At 47.3% G+C, this 17,991-nt stretch overlaps 5 protein-coding genes across 5 annotated transcripts; all 5 read left to right on the forward strand.

Annotated features, from left to right (window-relative positions):
• Positions 1–531: 531 nt before the first annotated feature.
• MCYG_01457 (uncharacterized protein) lies at positions 532–1,084 on the forward strand (the record flags this gene model as incomplete). The annotated part of the gene is made up of 3 exons (XM_002848477.1): positions 532–637; positions 684–801; positions 1,000–1,084. 3 exons carry the CDS (start codon positions 532–534, stop codon positions 1,082–1,084), a joined length of 309 nt encoding a protein of 102 aa, XP_002848523.1.
• Positions 1,085–4,201: 3,117 nt separating this feature from the next.
• Positions 4,202–5,088, forward strand: MCYG_01458 (uncharacterized protein; the record flags this gene model as incomplete). Its single annotated transcript, XM_002848478.1, has 3 exons — positions 4,202–4,315; positions 4,392–4,804; positions 4,851–5,088. The coding sequence occupies 3 exons, from the start codon at positions 4,202–4,204 to the stop codon at positions 5,086–5,088; spliced, it is 765 nt and encodes a 254-aa protein (XP_002848524.1).
• A 1,204-nt stretch (positions 5,089–6,292) lies between these two features.
• MCYG_01459 (HMG box protein) lies at positions 6,293–8,061 on the forward strand (the record flags this gene model as incomplete). Its single annotated transcript, XM_002848479.1, has 4 exons — positions 6,293–6,307; positions 6,381–6,461; positions 6,540–7,913; positions 8,029–8,061. 4 exons carry the CDS (start codon positions 6,293–6,295, stop codon positions 8,059–8,061), a joined length of 1,503 nt encoding a protein of 500 aa, XP_002848525.1.
• An 872-nt stretch (positions 8,062–8,933) lies between these two features.
• Positions 8,934–9,836, forward strand: MCYG_01460 (DNA replication complex GINS protein PSF1; the record flags this gene model as incomplete). Its single annotated transcript, XM_002848480.1, has 3 exons — positions 8,934–8,960; positions 9,035–9,636; positions 9,818–9,836. 3 exons carry the CDS (start codon positions 8,934–8,936, stop codon positions 9,834–9,836), a joined length of 648 nt encoding a protein of 215 aa, XP_002848526.1.
• Positions 9,837–12,598: 2,762 nt separating this feature from the next.
• Positions 12,599–16,183, forward strand: MCYG_01461 (sulfate transporter family protein; the record flags this gene model as incomplete). The annotated part of the gene is made up of 6 exons (XM_002848481.1): positions 12,599–12,842; positions 12,909–14,306; positions 14,358–14,557; positions 14,602–14,844; positions 14,900–15,512; positions 15,588–16,183. 6 exons carry the CDS (start codon positions 12,599–12,601, stop codon positions 16,181–16,183), a joined length of 3,294 nt encoding a protein of 1,097 aa, XP_002848527.1.
• Between the last annotated feature and the right edge of the window lie 1,808 nt (positions 16,184–17,991).

A 17,991-nucleotide genomic window follows, 5' to 3' on the forward strand; every position in this document is an offset into this window, starting at 1 on the left:
ATCCCCACCCAAGGACAGCCACGTCGAACATAAGAAGCAATATCCCGTACTGCAACTAGCTCCCTTGCCGCAACCTGACCACTTGGTGTATGCGGGGATTGAGGTGCCACCAGCAAACGCGATATTATTTATCACAGGCGCCGTTTAATGTTGTACCTAGGCGGGCTGCATAGTACATGGCACTAACCAGGGTTGCTTGATGTCTCTCGCCCGAGATTGAGATGATAATGAATATGCACACACACTCACGTACCATGTATATAGGTGATGATGGAGAAGAGTGAGGCCAGTAGGCAGCCGCATTTGTCAACGATCCGCTTAAGCAACATGTGGAGATAAAAACAACCCCGTGTATCGTATACACAAGCAGAAGCAATGGAGAGAAAAAAAAGATCCCACCCCACACCCGTCATTCCACAGCAGACTGCGTTTACCCTTTCAGGCCTAATGACATTCTTCGGGGAGCCTTCCGAGACGGCAGAACAGCATGGAAGCCACCATTAAGTGGCTTCGGCTGAAGCTAGGATTGAAATGGCAAGCCGAATAGGATATTCGGCAAGAATATCAAACCTGGAGAAAAAGGCTCGGGGGGCTATGGAGGGCTGGTTGAACGTTAAGAAAGAGAAAAGTGGAAAAAGTATGGAAAGAAAGTTTGGGATTAGGGGACTAAATCGTCCTTGCAGGGCATGCAACAGGGGATCAAGATTGTGTATCCACGATTCAGAGATTGGCAGGGCGTCTCATACATGGTCTAGATCAGAGCTGGGCCAATCGCTATTTTCAGAACGTCCCAGCAGAGCGGTACAGCTGGGGTTCTTTTTTTTCTGGCTCGAGCGAGTCATTCAACATATGCTTTTTCTACTTCCCACGCCACTTTCATGATATTATGAAGGGAGCACGGTTTGAGTTGTACACAGAAGGTAAGGGGGAATGGAAAATCGAGGCTGCGACGAAAAATAGTAGCAGAGGTGAAGACTGGTTAACTGTGAAGACTAACAGGTCATTGAGATTGGTGAATAAATACGAATATCTGGAGCCAGCGGCAATTCCCGACTTTGGGGTTAGGGGTTACATTTTTAAATGATGACTGAGGATTATGTGATGGGGGCTATTTGATGGCTGCTGGGACCTCGACACCCACCAAAGCGATATATCGCCGCTGTCCCGTCATCACGATCTTGATTATTCTTGCAAGGAATCTAAGGGGGGATATCTCTGCTAGCTCCCTTGGAATACCGTTTTGGGAAATACACGAGTCCCTGCCCTCCCCATCCAAACGCTCCATAGGTAGGTATCGACATGTCACTTTTAGGTGTCTCTTTCATATATTCAGGCCAGCCACAGCAACGACAAGGCTGCGATGGGTCTATACTTGCCAAGCAATTGGCTTACTTTATCTCTACTTCCCACACAGGTGTGGTAGAATATGTGTGTGTTTGAACCTCCCGGCGTAGCTGATGAGCGCTGCAAGGGCAAACGACTGCATAGATGGGAACTCGTTTCAAAGAAGCGCCGCGGAGCCTTCCCCGATCAAGGGAAGGGGGAAAGATGGGGTGTAGTTATATGCACACTGTCACGATCTCTCTTAGTCTGGGACCGGAGAAAGAACGGGGCTGCGCGGTGAGGAATCACTGAAGAGTTACCACTACCTGGCTTAACCCAGCATTCCCCGGGTATTATAGCTTGTCATCTGACGAACAATAGCACCGACAGACTGGTTGGATACTTGACGCTATAACGAATGGTAGAAGATGAATATCTGCCTTCAGTCCCAAGCCTAGTAAATGGTCCCCAAAATAACTCGTCATATTTTGCCATCATCCGCGGCAGATCAGATCTCCAGGCCACCTTTGCCAATTGAAGTTGACAGTTACATGTTGGTGTCACGCTTTTACTAGGAATGACCTCCCTCGGCGAGTGGAGTGTGAGAGCGCTAGACATCCCGGGGTATCCGTCAGGTTCAGTAGACGTCAACCAGTTATTTTAGGAGCCCCTTAGCACCTGCTGCTTCGTTAACGTTGCCTAATTCAACAACATCTCTACCATATATGGACTTCCAGCTACAGGAGAACGGACGACTCTGTTCAAAGCAGCAGAGTATGGGGCAAAATTCTGTCAGTTAGACAGCCAGCAGCCATCTCCACCAGTCCTCACATCCTCTCCACAACTACCGAAGCTTAGAATGGCTGATCACGAACGCACTGTCGCCTCGTTATCCACTGCTGCGAACTAGCGAGGAGAAACAAACATGGACCACTCTCTCCTGCTCTAGTCGAACTTGTTACTGGGCACCAGCATAGACCCTGTGGGGGCTTAAATTTAAGAGGCCATAACTAAATAGGTTGGTTATGTAGGCCAAAAACTCCAACAAACACGGGCGAACAGGAAGGTGATAATAGCGCAACCCCAGGCGACGGTTATGCCCTGTACCTCATCTGCGGCCACCTGGACGAACTCCATATTTAGGTTCGTCATTAGATAATAATATTGTCAATGCAAGGCCCCTTGGGGGAAGACAGCCGAAACTAGTTTCTTGCTAGGGAACATTCCAGTCGCAGCGTTTGTTTTCCGTCAACGCCGCAGCCAGGTTATCTACATCCAGCCTGCAGCAGGAGGAACACTCAACACACTGCTGGGTTCCGCATGTTGTTTAAGTCTCAGCTCCTCCGAAACAAGACCGGCCGTTTTCATATCGCTCACTGGTTTTCCACGCGTAGCGCCTCATTTTTACCTTCTCCTGCGGCGATATGCTTAAAAAAAAAATATCAAACCCTTTTTTCGCCGAAGACAACACCAAACAATCCTGACTAGCAGTATAGGAAGGTCCAGTGAGAAAAACGCAAAAAGGGAGAAATATATTAGCGGCATACTATTAGCAGCAAGCCAAAGTTGTTCACAGTCCTGGAAATGGTACGGCCGAGCTCGTTTTCCTAAGGACAAGTCCTTTTTTTTTCACCTGGAACCCGCCACAACGGAAACCAGTCAGCTCGCAAGACTAGGTGTGGTATTGAGGAATTTAGCATCCTGACCAAGATAGGTTTGTCGATGTACTCTGTATCCACACTCCTTGCTCTCTTTTCTTTTTCCGGAGGATGTTGGAAACACGTTAATCCCGTCTCTTCCCCCTTCTCTCTCTGTTGCCTCCCCCCCTTCCGCGCCTCTCCTCATGATACGGAAGACGGCATTCGTTGTGGAGGCCTGGAAGAGAGGTAGAGGAGGCAGAGGAGGCAGAGGAGGCGATAGACTGGCGTACCGTTCTTGAGATCACCAGCCAGATTGAAGTGGACATATGCATGTACTATGTATGTCTCCAGTTGCGGCCCATCTCCCTCTTCCCTCCCTATGCGGTACAGCATGCTGACAACTTTCTGCATACCTCGTTGTACCAAGTTCGAAGGGGGGGAAAGGCGTTGATCACCATTTTAGGATCAGCTTCAGGGTGTATCCTGGACGAGTCCGGCTATCTATATTTTGCAAAAAAAAAAAAAAAAAAAAAAAAAAAAACCCCTAGCTTCTATCGTGCGATTTGAGAATTCCCCAAGCAGGTTGGGAAAAAACGTGCTTCGTTTCCAGATTACCTTGCCCAGCTCGAAAGAAAAGAAAATACACCCGTCACGGCCCATGTCATCTCTCCCTCTCCCCCAATGCCTGTCTATCTGCCAATCTACCGTCAACTCGTCCTATGCCCTTTTAACGACGTAGCCCTCCTGGCCTCCTTTTCAGTATTCGACTCAACTCTCGACAAATATTTCCGAGATCACTGGGCAAAAAGACAAACATCTCCTCTAGCGCTGTCTCTGTGACCCCGGGTATGGCTCATAGCCTTTAGCTCTATGTACCTCTCTAGCCTAGCATATGGGGTCACAAAGCGTACGAGATACACGAATGGTGGAGGGCCTGATGAAGTATCCAGGTAGCCAGTACTTCGGTATGGTCTATTAACAGGTATATACATCCCTTAACTTGCTATCTCCACAAATATCTGTAGAACAGAAACCAGACTAAAATAAGCAAAATTCGGGCCAAAGTTCCAAGCCCAGCCATGTCTATCACCCAGACATCCTCCGTTCTTATACAAACGTATATATTCTTTTCTTTTTCTTTTTCTTTTCTTTTCTTTTTTTTTTATTAAAAAAAAGTCTTTTATGCTTTGCAGATGATGAGAAAAATAAACCCCCAACCACTACCCTGATATGCATGTATGTACCAGTTCGACCTTTTAGCTCTTTTTGCCTTTTCGACTATATCATATACATACATACCCGCTGGCGGCTTAATTATCGCCATTCCTCTCTCTTTCCCTTTCTCTCTAGGAGCGGTTTTGTTTTTGTTTTTTTTTCAGACATGGAACTTTCTTATATTGACACCCGTGGAACCCAAAGTCATCGTAGTTGAAGGGTTCTTTATATCATTCTTGCTTGATCTCTCCCACCTGCTCTTGCATAGATCCCTTCCCAGCGTCGAGGGTCAAGGCCAGCCCGCTTCTCAATCTCAGTCCAACAACGGCTACCATCCAACCCATCCGCTACCGCGCAACAATTGCTTTCGACATAGTACTCTCCACCTTGCCTGTCTGCCTTGTCCCAAGGTCTAGTACTTTTGAAACAAAACAGAGACAAGAAACAAACAACAAGCGCGCAAGGGAGGGTAAGAACAGGTACATCTGCTCTCATCCACAAAGGGGCTATTTTCGGTATCATCTGTTCAGACTTCACTCTTCTTGCTTTGCCTCTTGTCCATCATTAGATTGCAAGATAGCAGGAAGTGGGAAGGCTGCTAGAAACAGGGGGGGTCATTATCTTCTGCTTCCGTTGCCAGGTTAGTACAAAGGTCTTTCTCAATCAACAAAGACAGGATGTATTCTTCACAGAGGTCTCCTTACTATCAATGTTCTTCACAAAAACCCATGTTTCGTTAATACTTGTCAGTCTGCATCTGGAGAGATTTAGGGCGGATGTAAATGCTAACTGGTTGGAAATTATATGTTTTAGATCTGAGGGAAAAAACGGTCAGATCAAGCTGGCCAACCTGCATGTCTCTGATTCGCAGCCGGCCTTTTTTCCCTTCTCTCTCTCTTACAGAGATTAGGGTATTTGCGAATCTGGTCAAATTTGTTTCCCACTGCCCTGGGTAGCCAAACGGGTGGTTGCAATAGCTCATCAAGCAGAAGAGAAACAGGCTGTGTCTCCACCGGCATCATCTGCTATATTATTTGCAGCTTAGGGAGATCCATCTCCCTTTTTTTCTTAAAAAAAAATCCTCACTTCACTCTTCTCACTTCGGCCTTTCACTGCTGCCTCAATTATCACCTATCCGGTTGTGGCAAAGGAGAAAGATATCATTCTGTCTGCAACTGAGAGAAGAACTCAGAAGGCAAAGGAACGAAGGAAGAAGGAAATCTCCGTTCAATATTCACTAAGAAGCTCTCTTTTTACGGAAGAACCCACCAGTATCTTCTGCTTCTCCTCCGGATTTGGCCTTTTCTTTCAACAAGCTGTAGGAGATTCCCCTGATAGCGCCTCGCATCGCCGTTTTCCTCTTTCTCACACCCCGCAGTCACCAACCACGGAGGCTGCTGCACACGGCTCTTGATATATCCTCTCTTCAAACAACGCTGGGGCCAGAGTGCAGCTTATCCTCTCTTCATTGTGGAGAAGCCTTTCTTCTTCCCCCCCCCTTGAAGGTCGATTATCCTTTTGTTGCCTGCCGGAAGAGATTTTGGATCTGAAATCTGCTGACCATAGCTCTGGTTTCTGGTTCCTGAAATCCCATCGACCGTCTGTTCTGGCCAAATGAAACACTAATCAGGATAGCAAAGACCCTCCAGATATCAGTAACAACCCAAAGACGGAGGTAAAACAATCTGAGAACAGCCTCTTTTCACTATCACGGAGATTTCCTTCGCTTGTTAGTCCCCTCTCTTCTTCAGGTCTGCAAGCAATTTTCATTCATAACGCGAACAAACCCTTCTTCTAATAATCCCCTCTCCCTTCTCTTAACTGGGACACATACATTACCTTTTAAGCCATTAAAGGGGAGAAAAATAAAGGGTTGTCCTGCTGCTATTGTTATCATGTTCAATCAACAGCCACCCTCTCCTCCACCATCAAACGACGGCGACGTCAAGTTGAGTCCTCAGGTCCTATCACACTCTAGCTTCCACCAGCACCAGCAACAACAACAACAGACATATCCTCATAGTCAGCCACAACAGCTTCAGCACCAGCAACAGTTCACATATATCTCTACAAGTGAACCATTTCAATTTAGCTTCGAAGTTGGTACTCCAATAATGAATAGACTAACGGTAAGTGTTTCTCTATCATCACTGCCCAGCCTGCTATGAAAAAGCTTTAGTTCTGACACAGGATTGAAAATAGCAAAATGGATATGAATCCAACCATATGTATCGCAGTATGACAGGATGCGGTTTTCAACAAGAAATGTCACTCCCGGTCTTGGTAAGTGGTTAAAAAGAATGGGTATCAGGCTGGTTGATGCTAGCGAAAAGCAAAGCCGCTAACCACCAACTCTTACAGACCTACCATCGCGCTGGAGAGCTGCCAGTACCAGCATCCATCAGCGTTAATGAAGCCTCGGAAGGTCTCAAAGAGGGACTGGCTGCCCCCAAAACAAGTACTGATGAGAGAGTTCGAATCATCAGGCCAGCAAAGCTCAGACGGCGACCAAAGCCAGCAAAGGCTGACAAAGGAGATGGACCGACCATCGATGCACCACTCAGCGAGCTGACGAAGAACATGCCGCACATCCCAATCCGCGACATGGAAGCTTGGGTCAACCGTCCCGTGGAGACTCGATTGAAGGAAGTAAAGATGAAGAACGGTAAGATCGCACGGCCAATGAACTCATTCATGCTCTATCGATCAGCATATGCAGAGAGAACAAAACAATGGTGTGCGCAGAACAACCATCAAGTCGTCTCACGAGCTTCTGGGCAGAGCTGGCCACTTGAGCCCCGAGAGATCCGAGATCTATATGAACGATATGCCACCATCGAGCGAGATAACCACCACAAAGCTCATCCAGACTATAAATTTGCGCCAAACAAGAACCAGGGCACGATCAAGAATCAGGGAAATACCAAAAACCAGGGCTCTGCGAGCAAGAGAAAGCGTTCTCATGAGGAAGACCTCAGTGACTTTGAGGACCAAACGTTTGATATCACCTCTTGTCCTCGTCAACCAAAAGTACGACGCCCATTTGGGCCCAATTGTGATGGTAACCACAGCAGGACTTCGACCCCATGCGACAACGACAGCACCTATGAAAGCCGTAATTCTACTCCGATGCCGCGCTCACATATCGACATTTATCCGGCTGGAGATGTCAACCGCTCGTCTTGGGAGATGATCAACCCGGGTAGACCTCATCCTGGTATCATATCCCAACCTGAGCAGGCCCACTACTACCAGCCATCAATCCACCAGAGCCTCCTCGGATCGAACATTGAAGATGTAACATATAAGAAAATCGGAATGCCAAGTGGAGTGACTTATGACACTGCTGCTCCTATGACCAGCATGCCAGCTAGCGCCCATCCAGAGCTCCTTCAACCACAGCCACTGTCCCAGAACAGGTTACCTGTCTCTATAGGTGAAGCCCAGGTTGACCCCCAGTTGTTGGAATTTGACCAAACAGCTACTTCTCTCCCGACAGACAATGGCAGCAGCTTTGGGAGCCAAACCGACTTCTGGCAATTCAACCCCGCAAGCAACCAACATTATGTTCACGGGTATATGCCTGGGGCCGAAACTGACCAGTACCACAATACCACACTTCCACCCTCATCAATAGCGGCTAGTCTGATGACAGGACGTGAGATATGGCCAGACGCACACGCCCTACCTCCACCAACAGGCGAGGAGTTTAACGAATGGTTCAGTGGATCAACCGTAAGCTGATAGCCTGGTCGATTCGTTAACCCAAAAAATCGCCTTGAATAGGTGCTGGATAATCAACAGCCTCGTTCCCTGCTTCTTAAACTGACCACCTTTTTATCTCTTCCAGATTCACCTTAACATTCTCTCCTTGTTTTATTGAGCAATACCCCCCCTTTATTCCCTCAAATTTCTTTGTTTTCCTTTCCTTACTTTTGTTTCATGCTTCACGGTGGCGCTGGCAGATGCGGTTTCTCGAATACACGGGTGTGGATGGCAGGCGCACATAGGAGTGATTGGAATGCCGGCGTTAACCTCATCATGATATCAAGGTTTCCTTATTTTTGGCTCCCTTCCGAAAATCATTTTCTTTTAGAGTCGAGATTGGAAAAAAAAAACAATACTTCCCTTTCTATTTGTTTTTATGCATCTTTTCTTGATATCACCTTGTTCCTCAACTTTTCTCTGCCTACTACAGCCTTCTATTCCTCAACAGCTTGTCCTCTCTTACTGTCTTATGCTCATGCTCATGCCATCGGTGGCCATCTCATCGCTTTTGGATACACATATCCTATTCATGAGAGTTTTGCATCATCATCATCAGGGTTGGTAATAGTGTTTTTTTTTCATATAGTCTTTTGCAGCAAATTAACTTCGCTAGAAAGTGCACTCTTCACAGAGAAATGGAATTTGATTCACTTTCATATCTTCACCCGGAGTTGTAAAGAAGCTAAGTTAATATCAAGAGACGTTGTTTGATGTTGCGAAGCTCAATCTTGGCGCGGCTCTTAGTTACCTTGTTATCGATAAGCGCTGCATCACGAGTTTGTTCGAACTCGAATTTTGTTGCTCTTCAGCAAGACATTCTCCTTCAGCATTCGCTAATAGTAGTATCAACTGATCACTGAAGGTATATAGTGGCCCTTCTTGCTGTTGCTGGGGCCGCCCTTTCAGTGATTGACCTATAATTGACATTATATGTTGACTAGTTGAAACTTCCTTTCTTCATTTTTTAACACGACATACGCAGTCCAGATGTATGGCGACTTGGGAACTAAGTTGGTATGATGATTTCTTTGTATACCGAATAGAATACACAGCTGAAATTAATTTCATAATGATACTAATTCGTCAAGGTCCAACATGCCAAACGTACCCAATCTCTCGCATACCTCCCACCCTACCAACGAGAGATTGTCCAGGCAGTGACCCGCGAGGTCCGCGACCTCGATAGAGATGTGGCCCGTATTCTTGAACAGCTTGAACAGGCCCGCATAGCCGCCGAAGGAGAAGAGGAAGGCGCCCCTCAATCATCATTCAATCCTGCAGACGACCCGGTAACCGCTTGTGCTCTATTAGTCAACCATCTGTCTATGCGCCGCAACAAACGCTGCCTTCTCACATATCACCGAATCAGAGCCGAGAAAATAGAGGAAATGTGCTGGAATGGGATAGACCCTCTCGAACACCAACTACGGCAACGAGAAATCGAGAATGAGAATAACAACGAAGATCACGGAATGCCGAGAGGGGATAAGCAGCCTCTCTCAAATAGTCATTATAATAGTTCACTGACACCGGTGGAAGAAGAGTACTTTCGGCAGTATAATGAGATGCTGATGGCGTATAAGGGCCACTGGACTGATATCGATTTAACGGGCAGGCTGGAGCCCCCCAAGGAATTGTATATCGATGTTCGAGTTCTAAAAGATGCAGGGGAGATCCAGACTGAATACGGGTAAGCATTGTTCAAGTCAACTCTGGCTTATATTCAGCCACGTGGTTCTATGTTTGATATCCAGATTGTAAGGCTAATGCTATTAAATTTTTATCTCGGCGGGGCACATAGGTCGATCAATTTGACAAAGAACAGTCAGTTCTTCGTGAGGTTGGGGGATGTAGAGCAACTAATCACACAGGGTTACCTTCAACGACTAAGTTAGAGATTGACCTTCTTCGCCAACGCTATCATGGCTTGTGCAGCCATGTGGGAAAAAACTGTGTGGAAATCACATTTAAATGGCCACAAGCATTTGAAGTACCATATACATGCCCAATGCCAAAGAGAGTCGGCAACCTTATCCCTGTTCCAGAACCGAATTGTTCATAGTCCCCTTTCTATTCACTCTGATAATTCCCTCGTTGGCCTTTAGTCCCCGTCTAACACCCTTTGCCCCTCCATATATCCAACCAGCTACCTGCCCGCAAATGAGTGATCGTAACCATGGCATTTATGAAGCCAAATCTCGTCATCCTGCTTGCCTTCGCCACATTGTCCAAACCATCCTTAGCTCGCGCTTACGTTTGCGTTTCCGCCTGTTTCTACGGTTAGAACAGGTCAACAGTGTACATCAAGTTGCTCCATAGCGCGGTCTACTTTGCGAACTAGTGATCTCAGGAAGAGTAGCCAAGGATATCTAGGGGCCTAATGCTAGAGATTTCTTGAAGGGTCGAGATCTCTATCCAATACCACACCTAGTATAAACCACGGAACCAGCCTTCTAGAGAGTATAACCCTGGCTACCAACGATCCTGCAAATATCTAATTACACTCTCAACTTTGAAAAGTCAGCAGCTTAGGTTTGCCTTCACACCCTCGAGAGAAGATATCACCACACCCTGACTTATTGAATACACAACCCTTCGGCGACCTGTCAGGGCAACCAATCAAACTCCCAAGCCAATAAATCATACCACTAGACTATTCAGGCTTTTCTTAGCAACGATGGATGATATCATCAATATACTCTATAAAGGAATGCCACTCGACCCCTGCTTGATAGCTGGGAAGCTACCGCATACTAATAGCCAACCAACCATCTTCATATGTCAATGCATTCACAAGAGCGGATTATCAAAAATATATTGTATTATCAACCCAGTTGACCTCCCATGGCACTTTCCAACAATGATGAGTTTTGGACATTTTCCACACCGAAGCTAGAGATTTGCACCATCATATCGTAGATACTGGCGGATGATGCTCCGTACTTCCCCATCATCAAATTCGTTCATATCCACGGTCTCCCCTCTGTTAAGATGCCACATGATATCGTCGCTATACCAGCCTTCAAACGGGACCTTCTTCGTGAGTTTCCAGATGGTTACTCCAATCCCACAACGGTCATCCTCAATCGTGGGAGGCAGGTCTGTCAGATCCGGCCAGTTTCATGCCCTGACCGGTGGCACATAGTCCGCTGCCGCCATGCAGTCCCACCCACTGTGATCTCCATCACCTCTCAGAGACTCGCTAAAGTCACGTATTTGGAGTGACCATCAGCACAGAGAAGGAAGTTGGCTGGTTTAACATCGCCATGGATGATTCCTTTACTGTACAATTCACGTACAGTCGAAACGATTTGGTATTAAATCTTTGCGTTGTGATGGCTCGAAAGTTTTTGGATCAAATGGTGTCTCAAAGCTCAAAACGACACTCTTATTTCCACCTTTCCTTCTTCATACCCCAAGAGAGACCTTCCAAATACTTTAACAGCACAGTCTCCAGCCTCCCTTAAAAACTCATTGAGTAGCCCCAGCCTTGTGCACCTTTTGTTCATCTAAGCCTTCAGACTTGTGAATTCAGAGAGAAGGAGAGGGGTGTAAGATCAACGGCTGCAATGACGATCTTTGCGTCCATACCCGGGGGTTCTGGAGCATACCAGATATCAAAGAATACCTAAATAGTTATTCGTCCATCAACTATTATCCCCGGCCAGAAATTACGTCCATGTAAACATTATTAGTTTAATACCCTCACGGACCCCATCCAGGTTTGTCTACCTATGTAATTAGACCATAATCTTTAATATAGATCTGGTTTTCATAAAGGCATTAATTAATTAAGGTGAGGTTGGTTTTACTATCATGAAAAGTAACCTCGAAGCAAGGTCGATCCTCGTATAAAAACACGTGAATATGCGGCTCGATATGCTTAGTCATCAAATCTATCGCCGAGAAAGTTAGATAAGCGTTAAATCTTGGCGCTGATTCCAACTTCAACTTCATCCTTTTTTATTCTTGTAGGAAGAATAATAATGATAAAAACAATGGGACAAAACTCTGCTACTCGTAAGTATGTATCGTTATGCATACCGCTATCCATCCCCGCAGCTGAGGGCGGGCCTGAAGAAGAACGAGAGATAGCTTGTAACTGGCTAACTCTGTTCGTTCAATATAGTTCACGGCTAGCGCGATGTCAAAGCAGCATCTGCCGTGCCATGGTCGCCACAGACCGGGGTTCAACCATCCAAGCCATCTTATCAGCAGGGAGGCCTTGATATTACCAAATATGTTGAGACATGGAGGCCAAACGGACCGGAGTGTTCTGCCTCGATATCAGGTCGACCTTGCTTCTGCAGCTGATATGTTTTTGGACGCCCAAAAGATACTTCGTATTCGCCCAGAACTTGGTAGCGATCCTTGTACCTAATTAGCTTCTTTGCGTCATTCCTTGCTCGGCCAGCCTAGGTCGGTCTTGTAACGGAGTAAGCTATCACAAGACCAAGAGAGGGGGACCTTCAAGATCACGACCACCGCCGCTTAATTACACACCTTCTCTCCTCAGTGGCTTCTGCCAGAATGAACCCTCCGTGGATTTTGGTGTAGCCCCAAGATACGGCCCTAAGACCCCTCTAGTGCCATTCCGCTCTCCTGGGTCGTGGAAAGTGTGTGGATGTTCTGTATATCAACTGAACAACAAAATGCACGGAAGCAAAGGGAAAGGTTCTGGTAGGCGACGTTCGTCTACCTTGTCTAACCTGAGCTTTCTGAGAGATGCCGCACCTATTTCTGAGAGAAGACAGAGTGCTACGACCACGAGCAACTACCCCGATTTTCTGCAAGCTCCGGATGCTTCGAATGGAGCTTCAATACGCCGTCGTGTGTCTGTTAGCGAAAAAACGCCAACACGTTCTTTCTACCACCGAACATTTCACCGGCCCTTAGGTGAGAATTATCATCAATGCTCTACACTACCAATGAAAAAAAACGTTGACAATTTATTCATCTTAGACACCGCCCAGTACTCATCGTTGGGGGTCAGAGAACGAACTGCAGAGATAGAGTCTCTTGCCCTATCAGACGCTGAATCAATTAGTCACAAGTCACTCTCTGGTTATGCTAGTGATTTGTCAACATCAACGGGAGGGTTATATGCGAGGGACAGCTGGTTTGGTGATGGAGTATCGGAACGTCTTACCCGTTCTCGGTCTCGGCCAGAGGCAATCGAAGAGAGGTCCGAACCTACTACTCCTCGGGGATCCGCGTTTCCTTCTTATGTGGGCGAATCTGCCCTGACTGCCATGCTACGATCGTCTCCTACGAATCCTTTAACAAAGTCGACCAGTGCTCCTGTACAGTCAGGGCGGGGGCGAGCTATAGAAGACCCTGACGAAGATGAAAGGCCGTTTGGTCGCCGCCCAGTGACATCTATACCTCAGATAACAGACCCTGAACAAGCACCGCTGATCCAGGTTCAGAGCGTCTCCGAGTATGGCGCAGTACCTGAAAACCTTGAAAATATTGGACTTCAAAAGCCAGATATAGCAGGCTTAGGTAGATGGATGATCTCAAAACCTCCGATATGGGCTAAAATAATATGCAGCCCGCGGACATGGAATAAGAAAGCTATATATGAAAACGGGGTAGAGCTCCCGCTCAGTCTTCTCCCAGCTGTTTTCTTAGGTTTACTGCTCAATGTGCTCGATGCTCTCTCCTACGGCATGATCCTCTTCCCGCTGGGAGAACCAATTTTTGCTGCCATGGGTGCAGATGGTATAGCTATGTTCTATGTCAGCACCATCATCGCCCAGCTAGTCTATTCTTGTGGGGGATCAAAGTTCAAAGGCGGTGTTGGCGCAGAGATGATTGAAGTTGTCCCATTTTTCCATACAATGGCAATACAAATTGTTGCACGCGTGGGCGACAATAATCCACAAGCCGTCTATGCAACCACTATCCTAGCGTTTTCCCTAAGCGCCATTCTGACTGGAGCAGTGTTCTTTGGTATGGGAGCATGCAAGCTCGGTTCCTTGATTGGTTTTTTCCCCCGCCATATCCTCATCGGCTGTATTGGTGGCGTGGGCTGGTTTCTTGTCGTCACTGGCATCGAAGTATCGGCTCGTCTGTCAGGCAATCTAGAATACAACCTCGAAACGCTAGAGAAACTTTTCCAGCTTGACACCATCGCTCTATGGACAATTCCTTTACTTCTCGCCATTGGCCTCCTTGTTTTGAAGCGATTTATACGCTCTAACATCCTGCTTTGTGCATATTTCTTGGCCATTGGGGCCGGTTTTTACATTGTCAAGTTTATTTTGAATACATCTATGGGCTCGTTGAGGGAAAGGGGGTGGGTTTTTTATGCTCCTGCATCTTCACAGCCATGGTATCATTTTTATACTTTATATGGTATGTTCCATCCTGTTAAGCTAACCTTCAACGAGTCTAACCAATGGATAGATTTTTCTGCGGTCCACTGGCCTGCGCTTGCAGAAACTGTTCCAGCAATGTTTGCATTAACCTTTTTTGGTATTCTTCATGTTCCTATCAACGTTCCAGCGCTTGGTATTTCCACGGGTGAAGATCATCTTAACGTAGACCGAGAGCTGGTCTCACATGGCATATCCAATGTATTTTCTGGTTTTGCGGGTAGTGTGCAGGTATGGTTGTTTTACCGCCCTTTCCACTTAACCCTAGCTAACAGATAGCACAGAACTACCTTGTGTACACAAACAGTCTTCTATTTATTGCCAGCGGAGGCAACCACCGCCTAGCAGGGATTATGCTGGCTATTGGCACATTTGGTATTTTGGTTATTGGACCTGGGATAGTGGGGTATATTCCAATTATGGTTGTTGGCGCTCTTATTTATATGCTTGGGATTGAGCTTTTAGAGGAAGCACTCGTTGATACGTGGGGGAAACTGCATAGACTTGAATATTTGACGGTAAACACTCATTTTGCTTATCTGACAAGGTTTTTTGGCTAACAAGGTGGATTAGGTTGTGACCATTGTTGTGACGATGGGGGCCTGGGACTTTGTTGCTGGCATCATCGTAGGCATCATCCTTGCGTGTGTCAACTTCGTGGCCCAAACATCACAGAAGTCCGCTATCACGGCGACATACACGGGCCAAGTAGCCCTCTCTACTGTCCGGCGGCATCCACTGCACACAAGGTTCCTTCGAGAAGCCGGAAAGCAGACATTCGTCATCAAGCTCGCCGGGTTCCTTTTCTTTGGGACCATCGTCAGCGTTGAGAAGCGGATACGTGGGCTAGTGGATGCAGAAGCATTCAGCGAGCGGCCTATCAGGTTTCTGATATTGGATTTCTCGTATGTCAACGGACTAGATTATTCAGCTGCTGAGGCCTTTACGAGATTGAACAGGATATTGAAAAAGAAGGGTGTGCATATGCTTGTGTGCGGGCTTGATATTACCGGTGAGGTTGCCCAGAGTCTGCAGAATGTTGGACTGTTTGAGCTGGACGATGCGGTGGAGATCTTCCAGGATCTGAACTCTGCGCTGGAGCACTGTGAGAACGAGTCCCTGAAGGCGATCCACGAGCACAAAGACACTCCATCTGCTGGACCATCCACTGGAGAGGGAAACCTGAGTAAGTTGATCTCCCTTTGATGCCTAATATATAATTCATCGACCTGGTTATATGCTAAGGGATGCACTTCCGTAGAGCCGTACAGCAAGGCCCATGCTCAAACTTTAGCTTCCGATGCGACAATCAACAGCCCTCGCGGCTACTATCTGCACCAGCTAGCGTCCAACTTTTTGCGTGAGGAAGCAGAAGACTCTCGTTCGGGCAAGATCCTACACAAACGCCTGTCACCGGCACAGCAGCAGCAGCCACCGCTCCCGCTGATGCTCCAAAGCTTCCAGGGCCTCAGCACCAAACCCGCTGAGTTCTGGCTTCTGGTATGCCCGTTCTTCACACGGGCCGAGTTCCCAGAGTCGTCGGTGCTGTACCGCGAGAGCGACTATCCGAGCCAGTTCTACCTGCTGGAATCAGGCATGCTACGAGCCGAATATGCAGCTCCACAGGGCCGAAGCTACTTTGAGCTCATAGTCGCTGGCCGACCGTGTGGCGAGCTGTCGTTCTTTGGCGAAACGAGCCGCACTGCGACGGTGAGGGCAGAGCGGGACTGTGTGGTCTGGATGCTTGGGACGAAAGAGTGGGAGGCAGTCCAGGCAAAGGAGCCTACCGTTGCATTGGAATTGATGAAAGTGTGCTTGAAACTGACAGCAGAGCGGACAGAAAGCATCAAGTCGTAAGTTCTTACCCTTTCCTTTTGGGCCTTCTCCCCTCCCCCCTTGGTTGCATTGAGGGTTCCTCATCAGTTGCACGGCAAACGGCTTTTAAATACTCCCCTGCACGCATCATTGGATGGTGGCCAGGGGAAAAAAGGAAAAAAAAAAGAAGCTCCACGCCCCCTGGCACGATCGACCAGCTCTAACAGCTCATTTTAGATATGTTCTGACAGCCACACGCTGATTGCAGCTGGCCGGAGTGGACTGCCGGTGCTCCAAGGGTTTTCCTTTTGCAGCCCCATCGGTTCACTTTGCTATCAAGGCGAAATGTCATGGCCAGACCAGGGGTGCGGTGTTTTACTTAGAATAGTACCACGCATATACTTACATGGGGCGACCCATCCGGCAAAAAGAGATGGCATGTTCGCCTACCGTGACAAGTCGTCAACCTCGCCAGCAGGTTTTGCCTTCTCTCTTCTCTCTCACCTGACAAGTGGCCTGGCGCAGGGGCCTGTCTGGAAGAAGCTCCTGTGGTGACAAGGCCACAGCTACCCTTGCCTAGCGTCTCAAGGAGCAAAGCAAAAGAAAAAGAAAAGAAAAGGGGTGAGGGGACAGAAGCGAGCCAGCTATTGACTGAGCGAATGACGGTGTGTTTCCACTATTACGCGATAGCAGTACTATGTAATTTAATGATGATGAAGACAGGAAACGAATTTCAATCTTTCTTCGGTCTCTCTTCTGTGTTTACCAGTAATGATATGGTACCTTCCCGTGCTCCACCAGTCAATAGCGTGTGCGTACTAAGGGAGTAAACAGAGTCCGTTGGACGTTTCGACAATCGCTTGCCACCGTCTCGACTTGTCCGTCCTGCAGCCTGTCAACCAACGCGCGCTCTCATCCTCGTTCTCGTCAACATCAAAATGCAATCAACGAGTTAAAATCGCCAAAAAAAGCAGCAAAAAATAAAAAAAAAAAAAATCGAAACAATAAAAAAAGGGAAAAACATGTGACTTTACGCCAAGAGAAAAAAAGTCTCCACCAGGTAAAAGGGGAAGTCACGTGCTATCAGGGGTTTTTTTGTTTTTTTGTCTCGAATAGAAAAGAGAGATTTGGGAGCAGAAGCACGCAGAGGATACGAGATGGTGGTCGACGAGATATATACGTACATAGTACATAGTATACGGAGCAGTCGTGGAGTACCTGCATCGATCTGCCTGCGGTGGTTGGAGTCCGCTTGATGTATGGCGCATCTGGCGTGTCTATAGCGGTAAGTTGGAGGTCTTACATAAGACAGAAGATCGCTGTACCGTCATGTAACCGTAACTTACATACCGCTGATCGCAGGCGGGTTACAAGACCGCGCTAACCCGAACGAGGCAACATGCGTCTCCTTCATGGTCATGTGGAAGCTGTCACCCTGGGTACGCGTATTACCGGTACTGTCATGACCTGACCAGGGAAAAGGGGCTGGTCCCCGCCCGCCGTAACTTACCATCCCCGTATCGCGCTTACCTTACGCTCCCTTTTTTTCGTTATTTGTTTTTCTTGCTGGTAATTTTTGCCCCCCCTTAAAAAAAACTTCCCTTGTTCGCGAAATATTAATCTGACCTTTTTCTTCTTCCCTCCTCGCACTTCTTCAACTTCTTCCCATCTTTCACCGTCTTGATACCCCCCCCCCAAAGTGATACCTTTCTTCTTCTTCTTGTTCATTTCTTACTTCTAATAATTACCAGACCCTCCGCCAGTTAAACTATTTTAATTCAACCTCCTTTTTCGCTTCTTCGTGATACCCGAGATACCCGTTTTCGCCGTCGAAAAAGGACGTCTGTAGC

This window comes from Microsporum canis, genomic scaffold (assembly GCF_000151145.1).
Source record: "Microsporum canis CBS 113480 supercont1.2 genomic scaffold, whole genome shotgun sequence".
Taxonomy (NCBI): Eukaryota; Fungi; Ascomycota; class Eurotiomycetes; order Onygenales; family Arthrodermataceae; genus Microsporum; species Microsporum canis.